General features: G+C 39.7%; 2 protein-coding genes across 7 annotated transcripts in view; one reads left to right on the top strand and one right to left on the bottom strand.

Annotated features, from left to right (window-relative positions):
- Positions 1-9,797, top strand: part of bmpr1bb (bone morphogenetic protein receptor, type IBb) — a 32,266-nt gene extending 22,469 nt beyond the window's left edge. For 2 of the 3 annotated variants that reach the window (XM_077542715.1, XM_077542714.1), the window contains 10 exons: positions 2,581-2,749; positions 2,837-2,942; positions 4,271-4,370; positions 5,224-5,320; positions 6,093-6,237; positions 6,314-6,506; positions 7,748-8,045; positions 8,939-9,114; positions 9,177-9,338; positions 9,398-9,797. In XM_077542715.1, coding sequence (XP_077398841.1) covers positions 2,581-2,749; positions 2,837-2,942; positions 4,271-4,370; positions 5,224-5,320; positions 6,093-6,237; positions 6,314-6,506; positions 7,748-8,045; positions 8,939-9,114; positions 9,177-9,338; positions 9,398-9,570 — 1,619 coding nt within the window. In that variant the 3' untranslated portion in view covers positions 9,571-9,797. The remainder of the gene's footprint in view (positions 1-2,580; positions 2,750-2,836; positions 2,943-4,270; positions 4,371-5,223; positions 5,321-6,092; positions 6,238-6,313; positions 6,507-7,747; positions 8,046-8,938; positions 9,115-9,176; positions 9,339-9,397) is intronic. The other variant, XM_077542716.1, reaches the window with a different exon arrangement.
- A 575-nt stretch (positions 9,798-10,372) lies between these two features.
- unc5cb (unc-5 netrin receptor Cb) overlaps positions 10,373-17,056 on the bottom strand; it is a 147,668-nt gene continuing 140,984 nt past the window's right edge. For all 4 annotated transcript variants that reach the window (XM_077542473.1, XM_077542471.1, XM_077542470.1 and 1 more), the window contains 5 exons: positions 14,861-15,094; positions 13,970-14,119; positions 13,294-13,458; positions 11,595-11,773; positions 10,373-11,101 (listed from right to left, as the gene is read on the bottom strand). In XM_077542473.1, the coding sequence (XP_077398599.1) occupies positions 10,942-11,101; positions 11,595-11,773; positions 13,294-13,458; positions 13,970-14,119; positions 14,861-15,094 (888 nt within the window). In that variant the 3' untranslated portion in view covers positions 10,373-10,941. The remainder of the gene's footprint in view (positions 11,102-11,594; positions 11,774-13,293; positions 13,459-13,969; positions 14,120-14,860; positions 15,095-17,056) is intronic.

Below are 17,056 nucleotides of genomic sequence, written 5' to 3' on the forward strand. Positions count from 1 at the left end.
GGACGAACAATTCGATTCCGTTTTTAATTCCATTTGGTACGGCTCAGTTTGAGAGGATATGAATATATGAAATTATTTTTATTACATTTTTTTTTTTTTTTGCAAATTAATCTTTCCAATAAGGGACGATTTGGTTTGTATCTCGATTAATATTAGAGTGGAACGATTTGGTTTGATTTGATGCACTCACAACTAAGTCAAAACTGTTTTTATATATAGTATATATATATAGTGTGTGTGTATATGTATATATATATATATATATATATATATATATATATATATATATATATATATATATATATATATACACACACACACGTGTCTTTGAGTATCTGATTAGATAGAAAAGCGCTATATACAAAACATTTATTATTATTATTGTATACATATATATGTATATATATATATATATATATTTGTTATGGTTGGAGTATATTAATACTGTGCTGATTTCAGTGTTTGTCTTTGTTTACAATTCACGATGCTCCGTACGCACTTAATAACGATGAGGGCCAGACCACCCCAAATTAAGAAGACCGAGCCCACCCCCCACAGTTAATTTTATAATTTCTAAGCAAAGAGGATTAAATTTATGTAAATTCATCTGGCGAGTTCATCTATATGAAGCTCACACGTCGAAAAATGAGTCAAACATAAGAAATATGTTCAAAATTAATCATTCATTGTTTCCGGTGAGTTTGGTAAAAAAAAAAAAAAAAAATTAAATAATTAATGCGGAGAACACTGGAGAAATGTCACAGTCACATACATCCGATGTGTGTGCGCGCGCGCGTGCGTGTGCGTGTGTAGGAGCAGCCTGTGGAATGTGTGGGGGAAGTAGATCAGATTTCGGGGTGACCTTGAATGAGGCCGTCGCTGACACAGCAAGTCTGTTTGTTGGCTGCACATAACACCAGATTGTCTCAAATCCTTTTTTTTTTCTTCTTTCTTTTTAACAATGAGCGTTTATGTTGCTTTGATGGCGTCAATATCATAATGTTTTTTGGTTGCGTTTGACATCCGTTCCGAAAATGCTGCCTCGGCAACGATAGTCTCAAGTGTTTGTATTTAACAATGTGAAATGTAGTTTGCATCCAATAAATGTGTAAAAAAAATAAATAAATAAATAAATTAACATGGGGCCACTCGGTCCGTGGACCTCCCTTGATCTCTCGAATATGTAAATGAGTGTGAACATCGCCAAATTCTCCCACCTTTTCCCCGATCTCTAGACAAGATCATAAGAGGGAGTAGCGTTGCCCTGGCAATGACTCCTCCCACAAATATGATGTCAGCCTTCTGTGAGTGAGCTGCCCTTGCACCAGTTGATAAAAAAAAAAACACAAAAACAACATGAAAAAAGAAAAAAAAAAAAAAGGAGATCTGAAGGAGTGTGCAAAATTCCCATGAAGGCAAATGATTTTAGAGGAACGTGCGGTGGTGCAACTTTGAGAGCGCAACAAATGTTGTAACTGGCATCTCGTCGTCTGCTTTATTTTCTTCTTTTTTTCTTACCTGCCGTTATTTTCAAATGTATTTTTAATGCTCATTTAATGCTCGTTTCATGGGATGACACTAAATGAATCATCATCAACACGTTGATATTTTGTATTTATTTTTTTGCTTTTATCCGTAGAAATACTTCACTTTTATTACATCTCATAGTGTACCTCAAATTGTGCTTAATATTGTGGCCATTATGCAAAGTGGTACTGGTAAGTGCAGTGCGCATTCTGTCCACTAGAGGGTGCCCCTTCACTAGCAATGAACAATCTAACAACAGGTGGTAGATTTTCTATAATTGTCTTTTTTTAAGTTGGTTAGTTGAGTTGTGTAGGGTTAAATAACCCCTTTTTTGTTTCCCCGGTAGCTTTGCTTAGCTTTGTTTTCCGTACATTTTATTTTTCATATTGATTTTAATCTATTTTAAATGACTAAATGTCAATTTTTCCATTTTATTTGATTTTAATTGAATTTGCCATTTTACATCTAAGTTGATCTTTTATCTGTGTTTCATTTTAGTTAAATTAGTTTACATTTAATTTTATTATTTACATTGTATTTATAATAAATTATTTTAACATTTTCCTCTTACTTTTTACAGTTTATTTAGTTATTTTTTTGAATCCCTCTTTACATTTTATTTGTATTTCATTTGATCTTTTACATTTTATCTTAAAGTGAATCAAAAAAAACACACTTTGTCTTTTATTTTATTCCGTATGCTTAATTGAAATCGATTATTAAAAAAATCAAATCATTTGTTTTATTTTCTATTGTTTAGTCATTTATTTTTTTATATTATATTGATTATTTTAGATTCAACTAAATTGCATGTGAATGTATTAATGCATAACCTGATTCGAGCCTTTGAAAAAAGCAAAACAAAATGTCATTTCTTATTGATGCATTGAGTCTCCGTCTGCCGACATCATCACGTCGGGCGCTCGAGTCCGCGCAGTCGATCTCGTTACCATAGAGACGTTGACAAAAAAAAAACTTAACTTCTCAGCTCGGGTCCTCGAACCTCACATTTGCACAGCTTTTCTTTATCTCTCTCTATGCGTGCGCGTGCAGGCAACTTGTTGGACAGCATGCTGCTGAGAAACGGACGGAAGCCGGAGTCGGAGCGGAGGGCCAAAGACAGCGGCAACAGCAGCGGCGCAGCAACAGTTACGACCCAGAACATGCTGTGGTGTCACTGCAGCCAGCACTGCCCCGAAAACGTCGCCAACAACAGTTGCATGTACGCTGCGATGCATTCCTTAAGAATGAATTATGAACAGTTCCAAATAGCAGAACGTGGATTATTATTATTATTTTTTTTTGTCAGGACGGACGGTTACTGCTTCACCATGGCGGAGGAGGAAGAGGAGAGCGGTCGGGCCGTCCTCACGTCAGGCTGTTTGGGACTGGCTGGCTCCGTGTTCCAGTGCAGGGTGAGTCGTTTGCGGGTCTTTTTGAATCGGACACCGAGTTGACTCAATAGATCAAGAAACGCATCAAATGGTCTTTTATGGAGTCATTCTATCTTTGGAAGGCATTGCCGCATTTCTGTTCTCATTGCATCGCAACCTCTCAAACGGAATCAAAAGGGAATTGCGACCAATCAAGCCAAATAGAATCCTTCCGCTTTATATTCGCACCTCGTGTAATGAGATGTGTCCAATTGTCTTTTATTGGGAAAATGCACACCAAGAGTAAGTAATAAACTGGTTTAGGGTTTGGGCTGAAGTTGGGTTAGGTCAAGGGTCAGCAACCTTTCCTGTCAAAAAAAAAGAAGCCATTTTAGGCCAAATAAATCCGCAAAAATGCGTGCGGAGCCGCAAAACATTTGAAGATTGTGATGAAGGAAACGATTTGTTAGTGTTTGTCTAATGTACCGAAGGCCCAACAACTAATTAAAGTTGCATCACTACAGGAAAATATGACAGCAGCATCCAGTAATAATCATAATAATAATGCGTAGACATTTGCTTCTACTTAACGTTCCATTTAAAAAAAAAAAAAAAAGTTTTTTTTTTTGGGGGGGTGGGGGTTTGGGGGTTATCATGTCATTTTTTAATAAAAAAAAAAATTCTGCCTCTTCAATTTTTTGAGGGCATTTAATGGCTATTTTGGATGTTTTTTTCTGTTTTTCTTGCCACCAATTTCCTGACATTTTTGGCAATTTTGTGGCATTTTCTGGATTTCTTCTTTTGATTTTGGACAATTTATGGGTTTTTTTTTAACTGTTTTTTTCTGCCTTTTTTATTCAATTCTCTGATATTTTTGGCAATTTCATTAACATTTTATGGTAATTCTGCTTTTCCTCTTCCTATTTTTAAAGGTCACTCTTGGACATTTAGGTATTAAAAAAACAAAAAAAAACACTTTTTCATATTTAACCTAAAAATTTGGACTTTGACATTTTTTTTTAATTTTTATTTTTTTTTGTTATTTAATTATTATTATTAATTCATTTAAAGAATGTTTTACCTAAAAAAAAAAAATCGAATAAATATGTAAAAAAAAAAAATGCATTTCTACTATCGAGCCACAGAAGAGGAACTAAAGAGCTGCACGTTGCAGAGCCCGAGGTTCGGTTTTGAGTCCGTGTTGGGTTTACGTTTCGAGTCAGGGCTACTGGCTGGTTCTGAATTCCAGTGGCGAGGGGTACGAATTCTCTCCATGTGTCCATGTAGCCCCGTGAGGCTTTTTGTGTCGTGGTCGTTCTTCCCGGCGGCGCGCGGCATCCCTTTTGAGGTTCCGTGTTATTTCTGGACAGGACATGTGGAACACTCGCTCCAGGAAAGCTTTGGAGTGCTGCAGGGATCGGGACTACTGCAACCGGAACCTTCACCCGACTCTTCCTCCCTTGACCTCAGGTGAGACATGAGAATGCGCCGTGTATTTTTTTGTCTAAAATTGAAGATGAGAGAATCAATAAAGAGTTGAATTGAATTTTTTTTTTATCAATTCTTATCACTATCCCCCGAATCTGTTTTTATGGAGATGCGCCTCTGACGTAACACTCAGTGGCGCGTTATAAACAGTAAACGCCCCCTGGCGGCCGTAAGAGGAAATGCGACATGTGGGAAAATGAATGTGACCGAATTGCTGTGTTGTAAGTGGAGCGTTGAGCAGGGGGGGGGGGGGGGGGGGCATTGAGGAGGGGGGGGGAGTTGAGGAGGCGAAACGGAACCTGCTGGCTGGGCTTGTTCTCTCACCCTGTAATGAAAAGGACAGCCGCTCCCCGAGGCCCGCTTCCGTTTCTTGACTGGAGACGGATGTGAGCTGTCTGTCAGTCCATCTGTCTCTCACAGACACATGGACGCGCTTTCTCGTTTTCACACTTCACTTTGATTCGCCATCAAACACTTTGTTTGACCCTTTAGGAAGGAAGCGGCAGCCGATTTGTGAAGTTGCTCGCAGAGTGTTTGCGTCTATTTGTGGACCAACTGTCGGATCAACATTTGGATGAAAGATACCAATTGATGGATTCAACGTTAGCTGAGCTGATAAACGTTTTCTTCTGTATTCTTTATGAACGAGTTTGCTGCCAATCCAGTAACCCGAGCTGCTTCTGCAGACGTCCGCGTGACGTGTGATCTTTGGGATTCAGGAAGGGGATGCGATCGATCCTCGGCTTTCGGGGGGCACGAGGGGGCGGGCTCGGTACTGTGGAGGGAAAATTGGCAACATTTTCTCAAGACACTAAATCACTTCTTTTTCATTTAGATTATGTGGACAAGGGTGCCCATTACTTGGCTGTCCTGATCTCCGTCACGGTCGGCAGCGTTGTCTTCGTAATCGTCTTCGTCATCTGCTGCATCAGGTAATACTCAGCTCCATTTTGTCACTTTTCGCTAGGGAGTGTGCCCAAAAAATCGATTCTCATAAGAATTTTATTGAAATTATTTTATACTGTCTTCCCTTTGTTTGTGTGTGCCTTTATTGGGAGCGCTGTTCATGTTGTACCCGATTTGGCCTCTTAGGGGCAGTGTGATTCCACGCGGTCTGATACACTGTTAAGTTGTAGAGAGAGTAGTCACGATCAAGTTATTCCAATAAAAGTTGTTGTTTTGTTTTTTTTTGCAGCGTGAAGCCGTTCTTTTGATGAGTGCTAAAAGTGCCGCGAGTAGCCCGCTAATTAGCATTAGCGAGTCGGACTGGATTCCTTGAACATCTATAGATTGAAGCAAAAATCGTTGTCATTTAAATCATTTTGAATCAAAAATCGATTCTGAATCGAATCGCACACCCAAAAATCGGAATGGAATCAAATCGTGAGACATTCAAAGATTCCCACCCCTCACCAATCAGTGGTGCGAAGTATTTGTACTTTATTACCATATTCTTGTTGATATCTCTTTTAGGATATATATTTTTTTTGATAACTTTTGCTGCCTAAATTTGAGATCAGGTATCGGTACCTTTCACCCAAAATAGGGAAGCTAGAATCAAAACATTTTCCTACTTTTGTAGAAACATCAAATTCAGTCTACTTTTTGACTTTTACTCAAGTACAGGAGTTGAATCACTACTTCTCCTTTCACTTGCTTACGACCTGTACTTCTTCTTGTCGCATGTTTTTTTTTTTTTTTTAGATACAAGCGTCAGGAATCGGAGCCGCGCTACAGCATCAACCTGGAACAGGATGACTCTTACATCCCGCCGGGGGAGTCACTCAAGGACCTCATCGAACATTCCCACAGCGTCGGCTCTGGTTCGGGCTCAGGGCTCCCCCTACTGGTAAGATTAAAACACTGCACCCTCTGCATGCAACAAAAAAAGTTAACATTGTTTTTTTTGTGCGCGGCGTCACCAGGTCCAGCGCACCATCGCCAAGCAGATTCAGATGGTGAAGCAGATCGGGAAAGGCCGCTACGGGGAGGTGTGGATGGGCAAGTGGCGAGGCGAGCGAGTGGCCGTCAAAGTGTTCTTCACCACCGAGGAGGCGAGCTGGTTCAGGGAGACGGAAATCTACCAGACCTTCCTCATGCGACACGACAACATTCTGGGTGAGACGTCGGTCGCTTCACGATGAACAATTCCTCAAAGACTCCCAGTTGACGTTTGTTGTCAAACATACAACTAAGAGAATTACACGAGTTGCCCCAGGAAACGCCACTAGCTTAATGCTAACACATAATGGGAAACGCCATAGACAAGCTAACAAATAGCTAATATATGATATTTGAACATGGAACGTGTTAAACAGAGAAAAATAGAATGACATGAAAAAGCTGGCTGCTATTTTTGGATTAATTTATATTATCAACAAAAAAAAAAGTTTTATTGTATATTTTAGTATTTTAATAAAAAAATAGTTGTATAGATAATCAATTCAAATTCAAATTCAAATCAAACATTTTATTTGAAAAGTATTTGCTATTAATAATGATTCATATTTTTAAAAAGATGATAGATTTATTGTATAATTTAGTAATATAAGAAAAGGTAAAACATTAATATAATATCCTATTTTCATAAATATATGAACATACTTTTGATGACCAATTTCACATTGACATGCAGTTTATTTGATTTAAAATACTTTCAAATAAAAATGGAAACAAACACTTAAAAACTAATATTTTCCCATGGTAGCAAATTTAACAAATAGCTACTATACAATATAGTGCAGATATATGAACTGGGACGTATTAAAACTTTTTTTTTTTAATAGAATGTCATGAAGAAGTTTGATGCTTGTCAAAATAAGTTTTTATATGCATATTGTATATTTTAGTATTTTTATAAAATAAAAACTGTTGTTATATAAATAATAATAAAAATATACATTTATTTTGAAATTTATTGAAACAATGTTTCATATTAAAAAACAAATTTGTTGTGTAATTTATAAAATTAATTATTAAAAAAAAATAAAAATAAAAAAATAACCAACATAGGGTCAAACATTCAAGTCAAAAACATTAAAATAACTAATATATATTTTTTCTAAATGTATTGACATACTTTTGATAACAAATTTCACATTGACTTTAAAAATAAAAAATGAAAAGAATTTACAAATACAAATATTTTATGTCATTTATAAAAAAAAAATTCTACATTTTTCATGCAACCCATAACAAAAAAAAAATGCTCCGAAAAAAAATAGAAAAATTTTGAAAGCAGCATAAAAAAGACAAATGAACTACGATGATTAATTAATCAACTCTTATTATTATTGATGTTGCTGGCATCCCATAAATTGTTGTCACGCACCTCATCCTCGTCCCGTTCCTGCCGTCAGGCTTCATAGCGGCCGACATCAAAGGCACGGGCTCGTGGACGCAGCTGTACCTGATCACCGACTACCACGAGAACGGCTCGCTGTACGACTACCTCAAATGCAACACGCTGGACGCCCGCGCCGTGCTCAAGCTGGCGTACTCGTCCGCATCGGGCCTGTGCCACCTGCACACCGAGATCTACGGCACGCAGGGCAAGCCGGCCATCGCCCACCGCGACCTCAAGAGCAAGAACGTCCTGGTCAAGCGGAACGGGACGTGCTGCATCGCCGACCTCGGCCTGGCCGTCAAGTTCAACAGGTGAGCGCCGCGTCCTTCGCTATCGGTGAATGCTGTCATCAAAAACGGAGCACTTAAGGTAACGGGATGTCCTCGCATGTGGGCAAGGAGAGCCCATGCGTTTTTTTTACTCACCAGGCCACGCCCCTTAAAAAGCACACATCCAACACATTACATTCTTTAACAATTTACATTCTTATTTATTATGATGGTGATGCTATTTATAAAAACATTAGCAAAAATCAGTGAGTGCTTGACTAATTGGAAATGTGGATGCCCTGGCCCCGATGCTAGTGGACACTAGCAACAACAACAAAAAGAAACCATAAAATCAAACGATTACAAACCGTAGGGCTGGCATCAAAGCACTACTTTTATGTCGGGCAGAACCCTCCTCACTGTCTCGGCACCAAGTTGCCACAAAATGGCGCCCAAGCACTACTTTTACATTAGACTGGGGAGGGTTACTCGATTATGAAGAAAATAATAATCACGATTATTTTGGCAATAATTGAATTGACAATCATTTATTTTTGGGGTACAAAACAAGAAAATGTTTAAATGTAAAAATTATTTAAAAATTTTTTTTTGAAACACTATAATTATGCTAGTTAATTTGGGATGGAGCAAATTTTATTAAATTTGATTAATTAATTTATTATTATTAATTTGATTAATTACATTTAATAAAGGTGCAAAAATATACATTTAAACTCAAAATTAGTTTTAATAATTTTTCTTTTCTTTTTTTTGCGATTATGCTGATTTGTAATTGTTTAGTGTAATAATTGACATTGTAATTGAATTTGGATTAATTGCACAGCTTTAATAGTGGGCGAAGACAACAAAAATAGTTTTGTCACCTTTTATCAAATTCAATCTTGTTTAAGCTCCCATTTTTGCTCCTCGGCCAGCGACACCAACGAGGTGGACGTGCCGCCCAATCTGCGGGTGGGCACCAAGCGCTACATGCCTCCCGAGGTCCTGGACGAGACCTTGAACAGGACCCACTTCCAGTCCTTCATCATGGCCGACATGTACAGCTTCGGCCTGATCGTGTGGGAGATGGCTGGCCGCTGCGTCTCCGCAGGTAACCTTCCAAACATCGAATGTCGTTTTATCTTGTGGTGATAATTGTTGACGTGCGTGAAGGCGTGGTGGAGGACTACCAGCTCCCGTATTACGACCTGGTGGCCTCCGACCCCTCCTATGACGACATGAAGACGGTGGTCTGCGTCAAGCAGCAAAGGCCGGCCTTTGCCAACCGCTGGGCTACTGATGCGGTATCCGTGACTTCCATAATAAACACAAAAAGTAAGCTAGCGCTAATTAGCGAGGGCCAGCCATGTTTGACGTCTGATTTTCTTCTTCAGTGTTTACATCAGATGGCAAAACTGATGTCGGGATGCTGGTCGCACAAGCCGGCCTCTCGTCTCACCGCCTTGCGGGTGAAGAAGACGCTCGCCAGGATGCTGGAGTCTCAGGACGTCAAGCCGTGACACGCGCACACACGAAACATGCTACGAAGACACATTGGACAAGATGAAGAGTTGACCCGACCTTTTGTGTTGGTCCTACAGTTGCTTTCTGTGAAAGCGGAGTGGCTCTCGAGGGGAGCCGGGGTGGGACACCGACCCCTCCCTCGAAAAGCAGGATTTGTAAGTGCAGTCTTTTGTACTGTTGTTGATTTTGTCCAGCCAAAGAAGACAATGACCTCAACAGGATCATTTGCTTATTAGTGGTTATGGGATGGATTAAATTAATTGGAAAATACATTTATGTTACTTCCTCTTTCGGTAGCGTTGGTTTCCACCATTTGTTTGTGAATGCTGAATTGTCACTTTTTTTTTGGGTCATCAAATGTATTTAATCTGGACATTGATTTTAACAGCCAGTTTGCATCTCAATTTCAGTTGGAAAAAGCAGAAAATGCTGAAAAGTGCCCCGACGCCCGCTTGAGTACTGCATTTTTTATTACTTTTAATATGATATATTATTTTAATATTAATTCAATCCCTTTGCTCAGGAAATGTTGGAAAACACCGATCTCGTGATTTCAACAGAAAAACAAAACAACAAAATCCCACACCGTCTTTTTTGTCAGTGTTGCATATAAATATAATTTATTATTAGTCTTAAAAATCACATTTCTTACACTTTATACAATTGCGTTGCCGGATGAGACTTGATCGCCTGGTGAGGATCTTCGCTTGTACATAACACACACGTTAGCATCACGAAGCCGCACAACAAAGGAACACCCCCCCCCCCCAAAAAAAAAGTCCATCCCCATAAGGATGTATAATACATGAAAAAAAAGTTTGCATAGACGGCTTTACCCCCCCACCCCCTCAATTTTTTTATTATTATTATTTTTTTTACAAATGATTCCTAATAATGAATTTTAATTGCATTCCCTTTTTCAAGTGAACCTCACACACATCTCGTGTCAAATATTTGGCAAAAGCAACTGGACTGTTTACATTTGGTCCTAGAAAAATAGATTTCTTTTTTGGACATACGATTACATCCCGCCACTCCTTGGGGGTCTCCTTTATCACAACATAAGAAATATCTGCGTCACCAACCCTCATTTAAGCCAAATGCTCGGATGCAAAACGGCAAACAATAATCATAGAAAACCAACAAAAGTTGTGTGGGAGGATACTGGCGCTGATTTCAAAAACAAAAGCATAAATGGGATTATCATTATTCATATTAAATACTATGCTAGCACAGAACATGAGTCCGTTTGCCAGGTTGCCACGGAAACGCTTCCTCTTCAACGCCCATCCGGAGGGATCGTTTCTCGCAAATAAGCCCGAGGCCCGTTGCCGTGGCGACGGGCGCCGTTGAAGACCACAGAGGTGCGCACGTAGGAGCGGCGGCGTTGTCATTTACCGTTGCCGTGACGACGTCAGTGCTCGTTGGCGGCGGGCAGGAGGCTGTCGTGGCGGCCCATCTCCTCCAGGACTTGGGCCAGGCGGCTCAGGTTGCCGTCGGGGAAGTGCTGCGCCTCCCACAGGTCCAGGATGACCCCCGTCGGGCTGGACTTGGTGGCGAAGTAGTTCAGGTACCTTGATGACGCAATGCCCAAAAAAAACACGGGGTGTGAAGGTTACGCAACATTTCGGTTTAGTATTGTTCAAGTAGGGTTTTAAATTAAAATAAGGGCTTGGGTTTCAAATGAACACCGATGCAATTTAGCACTAGCGTTAGCACGTGAATGGCGTTTCCCCATGATTTGTTAGCATTAGCATTAAGATAGCGCTGAAATTAGTTTCTTTGTCCCTCAAAAATCTTGCTTGACATCCCATGTTCCATTTTTGAACAAGAAGAAGAAGAGATGGCTTTTCGCTGTGCAGCTGCTGCTTGTGATAAGCCCCGCCCCCTGCTGTGCCGGGCACCCATTAACACACACACACACCGATCAAAGGCACTTTTTGGTTAAGGGGGAAAGAAAAAAAAAAGTCCTTTGTGTCAGTCTGTCTTCAATTCTAAAATCCTTCAAGTGATGATTACTGATTACTGTCCAGGTCCCCTCACGCACGCACGCACGCACGCACGCACCTGTCAAGGTTGAGCTTGTGCGCTAGCATCCTCCAATCGTTGCCGCGGGTCTGCGGCGCGTCCAGGCTGCCGCACAGCTTCTGGCGGATGGAAACGGGGATGCGGAAGGCGTTGGGTCCCACCAGCGTGGTGATGTTACTGGCCGGGTCCAGCAGGGACGTGTCGATGCTCTGCGAATCCTGCCGGTGTCAATAAAGTTTGCTGTCATACTTTGTGTATTTTTAAAACAACCACGTAGTGTCGCTTTAAAGTCTGCTAGCTTAAGGCTAACACATATTGGCAAATGCAATAAAATGGACGGGCTAAAAAAAAATATATAATAATCCTAACGCGCAAATTTGAACACAAACACGGCCATCAACAATCTGAATCTGCATCACTTGCGGCGTAAATCCATCCGAAAATCAAAAAGAATATATTTCACACCGATGTCTATAAAAAAAGGTGAAAAATGAGACGTTTCATTGCCGTTTAGGGTTTGAGGCAAGAGTGATTTGGACTTATGTAGCGCGTGGGGGGAAGATTAAGTGCTGCTCGTCCGTCTCCAGGGGAGAAGAAGAGGAACACAGCGCTGCGCTTCTTTGGAATATCAGATAATTCATGTCATTACCGAAGCACAAAAGCACACAATTGCTACTCCATCCCTCAAACTCCATTCGTGGGCCAAGTGGGACTTCGGCGATGTATCTCAATGTCTCGCGAGCACACAAGATGTCACCTGCATGCATCTGATTACCTGTCAGGTGAGAGAGAATCTATCTATCTATCCATCCATGCAGGCTAGCTAGCAACAGTAGCACTTGCAGGCTATCTATCTATCCAAGCAGGCTAGCTAGCTAGCTAGCTACAGTAGCACTATCTATCTATCCAGCCATCTATCCGTCTATCTAAGCAAGCTATTGTTGACATTTTAATATTTCATTTTATATTTTAATTGTTATCTTTCGTTGTCTTTTCCCAGAAATGAGAAAGTTAATAAGTGTCTTTTATTTATCTAAGAAGTCTAGTTTCTGTTCGTCAGAAATCCGGTTTTCAAAAGTTCAAGGACGATCTAGTATACTGGGAGAATGTAATCTGATTTTGTACTTGGAGGGAGGGGGAGGCATTTTCTAATAAAAGGCCCGTCTGTGTCTGAGAGAGACGAGACACATTTGGACAGAAATATGGCTTGGTGAAATTCCTTTGTGTCATCAAAAGCTTCTGATTAAAAAAAACCTTGCAAGGACCCTCTTCACGAGATCTCAACTCTGATTTATTTGAACACGCAAAAGATTACAAAAACAGCTAACCTAACACTAGCTAGCTAGCTACAGTAGCTCTATCTTCCTACCTACCTACCATCCATCCATCCATCCATCAGCAGGCGACAACTCAACTCAACTTTATTTATAAAGCACTTTAAAACAAGCATTGCTGTATACAAAGTGCCGTACATGCAGTAAACGATAAGACAAGAACAAAACAAACATTGTAAGTAAGTATGCAAGTAACAAAATAATAGCAGGCCGGATAGCCATCATTTCACATGTGCTGGTGTTTGTACAAAATATGAACCAATTCAAAAGTGTTGCAAATGGCTCGCTCTCTTTGACAATGCAATGCTAATAGTGCCGTCTCCCGAAAAGTGACGATTCGGAAGGTACAAGGATTGTGTATTATTCTTCCATGTTTTTAGCAGAGACGCACGCGTGTTGCCTACCTCTGAAAGCGTGGTGTCCAGTTGAAAGATCTGACCTTCCCCTTCCACTTGGCGTACGCAAATCTTGCAGGTGAGGTCCACGGTGGCGGTGGAGAAGCGCTCCAGAGTGAAGCAGCAGTGGAGGTTCCTCTGTGAGCTGTCCCAAACTTGCTGGAAACAGAGTTCCTGGAGGAAAAAACAAATAAAATAAAAATCACAATCATGGAAATTATTATAAAAATTTGACATCAAGCTCCGCCCACATTAGATGTTGTCGGCAAAAAAAGCGTAGCTAATTAGCGTTTTTTTTTTTTTTGGTTAACAGCTTATTAGTAGGAGTCAAAATACGAACCCTGGACAAAATGGCTGCTTCAAAACAAAATGGCTGACTTTCTGTTCAATTTTGGCCATGGGTCTTTGAGACTTTTCCCAAACATCCTATTATGATGGACATTTTATGTCCATTGGGATGTTTTTTAACTTTTTTTTTTTTACTTCCCAGAGGGCGCTACTGAGTTAGTTTTGGGTGTTTTGAGTTTCAAATCCCCAAAATAAGAACATTTTCACTAAGATACATTCACTTGCTAAAATTGGTGAGTTTTCAGACATGTTGAGGCCCACCAAAAGTATAATAATAATAATGAACAGAAATGACAAACCCTGATCAAATAATTCATGATATCTATATTTTTTGCACCTGATACTTGGCCAGCAGTTTGCTTTTCCACAGCGTGTGAGGAACGTCGTGGATGGAAAGTCTGAGGTTGTGGGTGCTGTCGCTGAAGTTGAGCGTCTTTGGTTCGTCCAACAGCTTGCCGCCCATTTGCTTCTCCATTTGGAGGACTTCCTAAAATCACACCAAAACACAAACTCCTTAAGTGCTACTTTGTCATGCGCCGTTACATCAGACTTCAGAAATATTTGCTAGCATAGCATACACTAGCGCCGATTTAAATGTCCGTGCTATCCAACTGTTTTGATATTATTTTTACATATTCAGTTGACGTCTCCTATTTGTAACATTCGTGGATTTAAATGGGGAAATCTATCATCTGTTATTCACTGAAAATTTTAGTTATTCAATAAAAATATGACTGTCGGAATCCCCTCGCATAAATTACTAAGTGTGTACACAGTAAATACAAAAAAGTGAGTTGAAGGGCTTAATAGCATTTGTCAAAAGTGTTAGTAATTGTTTGTGCGAGGCTAAAAGGCTAGCATGCTAATTAATACTATTGAGTCCAATGTGAAGGTAGCTGAGTAAATTTATGACAAGTCCCTTGATGACATCATCAAATGTTTTAAAAAAAAAAAAAAGAACCGGGCCTAAAATTGAGCCTTGTGGTACACCACAATTGAGTTTATATGAGTAATTACTAGTTTGAAAGCTAGAACTGAAACCTGATAAGTCTTTTTAAACATAGTTTATAATCAACAAGTTTTTGTAAACAAATACAGTTTTAGAAGTTCATTGTGCGTTTTATGGGTGTTTCTTTTCCCTGATTGTCTTTAAACGTCTCATTTGCTTAACAAAAAGAAAACGGCAACTGAGCGTGAACCTCCTCTAAACAAACGCGCGTGCGCGCACCTTCAGCGCGTCCTGCGTGTCGTCCAGGCAGTAGACCCGAATGTGGTACTCGGCGGCGGGGCAGGTGAGCGGCCCGAAGACGGCCAGCTTGAGGCGTTTGGTGGTGGCGGCGCTGAGCGACTGGCCCACCAGGCAGTACGTGCCCAGCGTCTCGGTCAGGATGTGGCACGCCTCCTCGTCCATCTGGATGTAGCACGGCGTGGTGAAGTTCTCCTCGCCAACCACCACCACGTCCTGCCGAGGGGAGCACACGTGATGGCATGAAGCAGCATGCGGCTCGGGGATGATTTTTCACAACTCTTTTAGCTCAGCAAGACAGCGGCGCCACGTTCACACTTGACATGTTGATGATGTCTCGAAAAGCGCAGCACATTTAAACATCACTCAAACTGACTGTTAATAAAGGAAGTGTTTATTTTTCATGGCGTTTTCTTGATCTCTCCTCTCTCTCTCTCCGTATTCCCGTGAGCGCTGCGGCGCGGCATTAAATCCGACTATTACCGGAGACGGAGGAGAAATTTAAGGATTCGATTGTGAGCTGGGCCGTTTAAGAGGCGCATCGACGGCGATCATCCGGCAATTTAACGGCGCTGGGATGCCGACCAGGATCGTTCTTCAGAGCTGGTGGAAATGTTAAAAAAAAAAAAAAAAAGGACCAACGTTCAAATGTTCCTTTGTTGTATGACTTCATTATATAACAGGCGGATGAAAAACATCTGGAATTCTGATTTGGGATTAATTTAATTGTGATGGTATTTTACATTATACTAGAAACTTAATGGTAGTGACCAATAAATAAATATATATATATATATATTAAATAAATAGTATTCATTTACCATGCTACTTAATTATATGAGAGCTACACTATATCTTCATAGTATATTTATATATTATACCCCCCCAAAATAAAAGAAAATATTAAATATAAATAAATAAATAAAAATATATTTATTCTGCCTTTTATAAAATTAAAATACTAAAAAATAAAATTATTATCACAAATAATAAAAAAATAAAAATATTGTTAAAAAATATAAATCCAGCCATTTAAGGATTCAGGCACATTTTCTATTACATAATTTAATAATATGACATCAATGTGGAGAGAAAGTTACCGAACAAAATAACTAAAATTTTAATTGAACAAATGTTTCCATTAACGGCATAAAAACAAGAGTGCTTTTTAAAAAAAAAACGCTAATGATCTGAAACTACATTTTATCTGTATAAAACTAATTAATTATAGTGAAAAATAAATAAATATATATATATATATATACACACACATATAAAAATAATTTTTTAAATAGTCAACTAAAACCAAATATGAAAAAAAAACTACCGCTCTAAAAACTAATACATCAAATTATTGAAAAACAAAAGTCAAAACGAAATGAAATAATGAAAAACTATTAGAACCCTTGTGGAGAGGCAAATCATCACAGAAAACCGTATCATGATGATTTGCAAATTGCGTCTTCTGCGTAGCCCGTTTGACGAATACACTTTTTGACAATCTATTTAATTCTTGCAATATTTCACTGCGCTTCAACCCTCAATGGAAGAAAGAACGCTCATAAAGTGAAGCCGCTGGCACCGCATTGGACTGTAGCATCTGCATTTCCGACAGGCCCGAGATTTGATCAATGGTTATGACTTCCTTAAGAATACTGGCTACCTCCGAGTCGTTCATCTAAGTCAGAGGCGCGCTGGCATCCCTCATAAAGTCACACAGCGGCGGCTGTATTGGCCACTGTTCGGTTTAATGGTGAGCTGACAGAAGCAATACAGTCAAATCGGAAAGGCGCTGCTGAAACAAGTTTGGCTGACTTCATAAGTCTTCGGCAAGCTACCGTTGAAATGAATGGAAATGCCATGACGGTATCCATTAATTAAGGAAAATAGCGCTCTGTAATATTGAAGTTTATAAAAACATTTAGCAGCGACATCATTAACTCATTCACTCCCAGCCATTTTCACTGAAGCAACCCCCTTCGCTCCCGGCTGTTTTACTGGATTTTGACTGATTTTGTTATAAAAACATTAAGATCAGGAAAAAAAAAGTAAGTTTCTATCTGTTTCCGTTTTGCAGCAATTAGCATTATAATGTAGCTAAGTTTCATCATTATTCAAAAACCTGTTGAAAACACTGGGGAAAGGAGCTTGTTGCAACATGGCCCTGGTTGATCTCTT

The sequence above is a fragment of the Vanacampus margaritifer genome, chromosome 14 (assembly GCF_051991255.1).
Source record: "Vanacampus margaritifer isolate UIUO_Vmar chromosome 14, RoL_Vmar_1.0, whole genome shotgun sequence".
NCBI lineage: Eukaryota > Metazoa > Chordata > Actinopteri > Syngnathiformes > Syngnathidae > Vanacampus > Vanacampus margaritifer.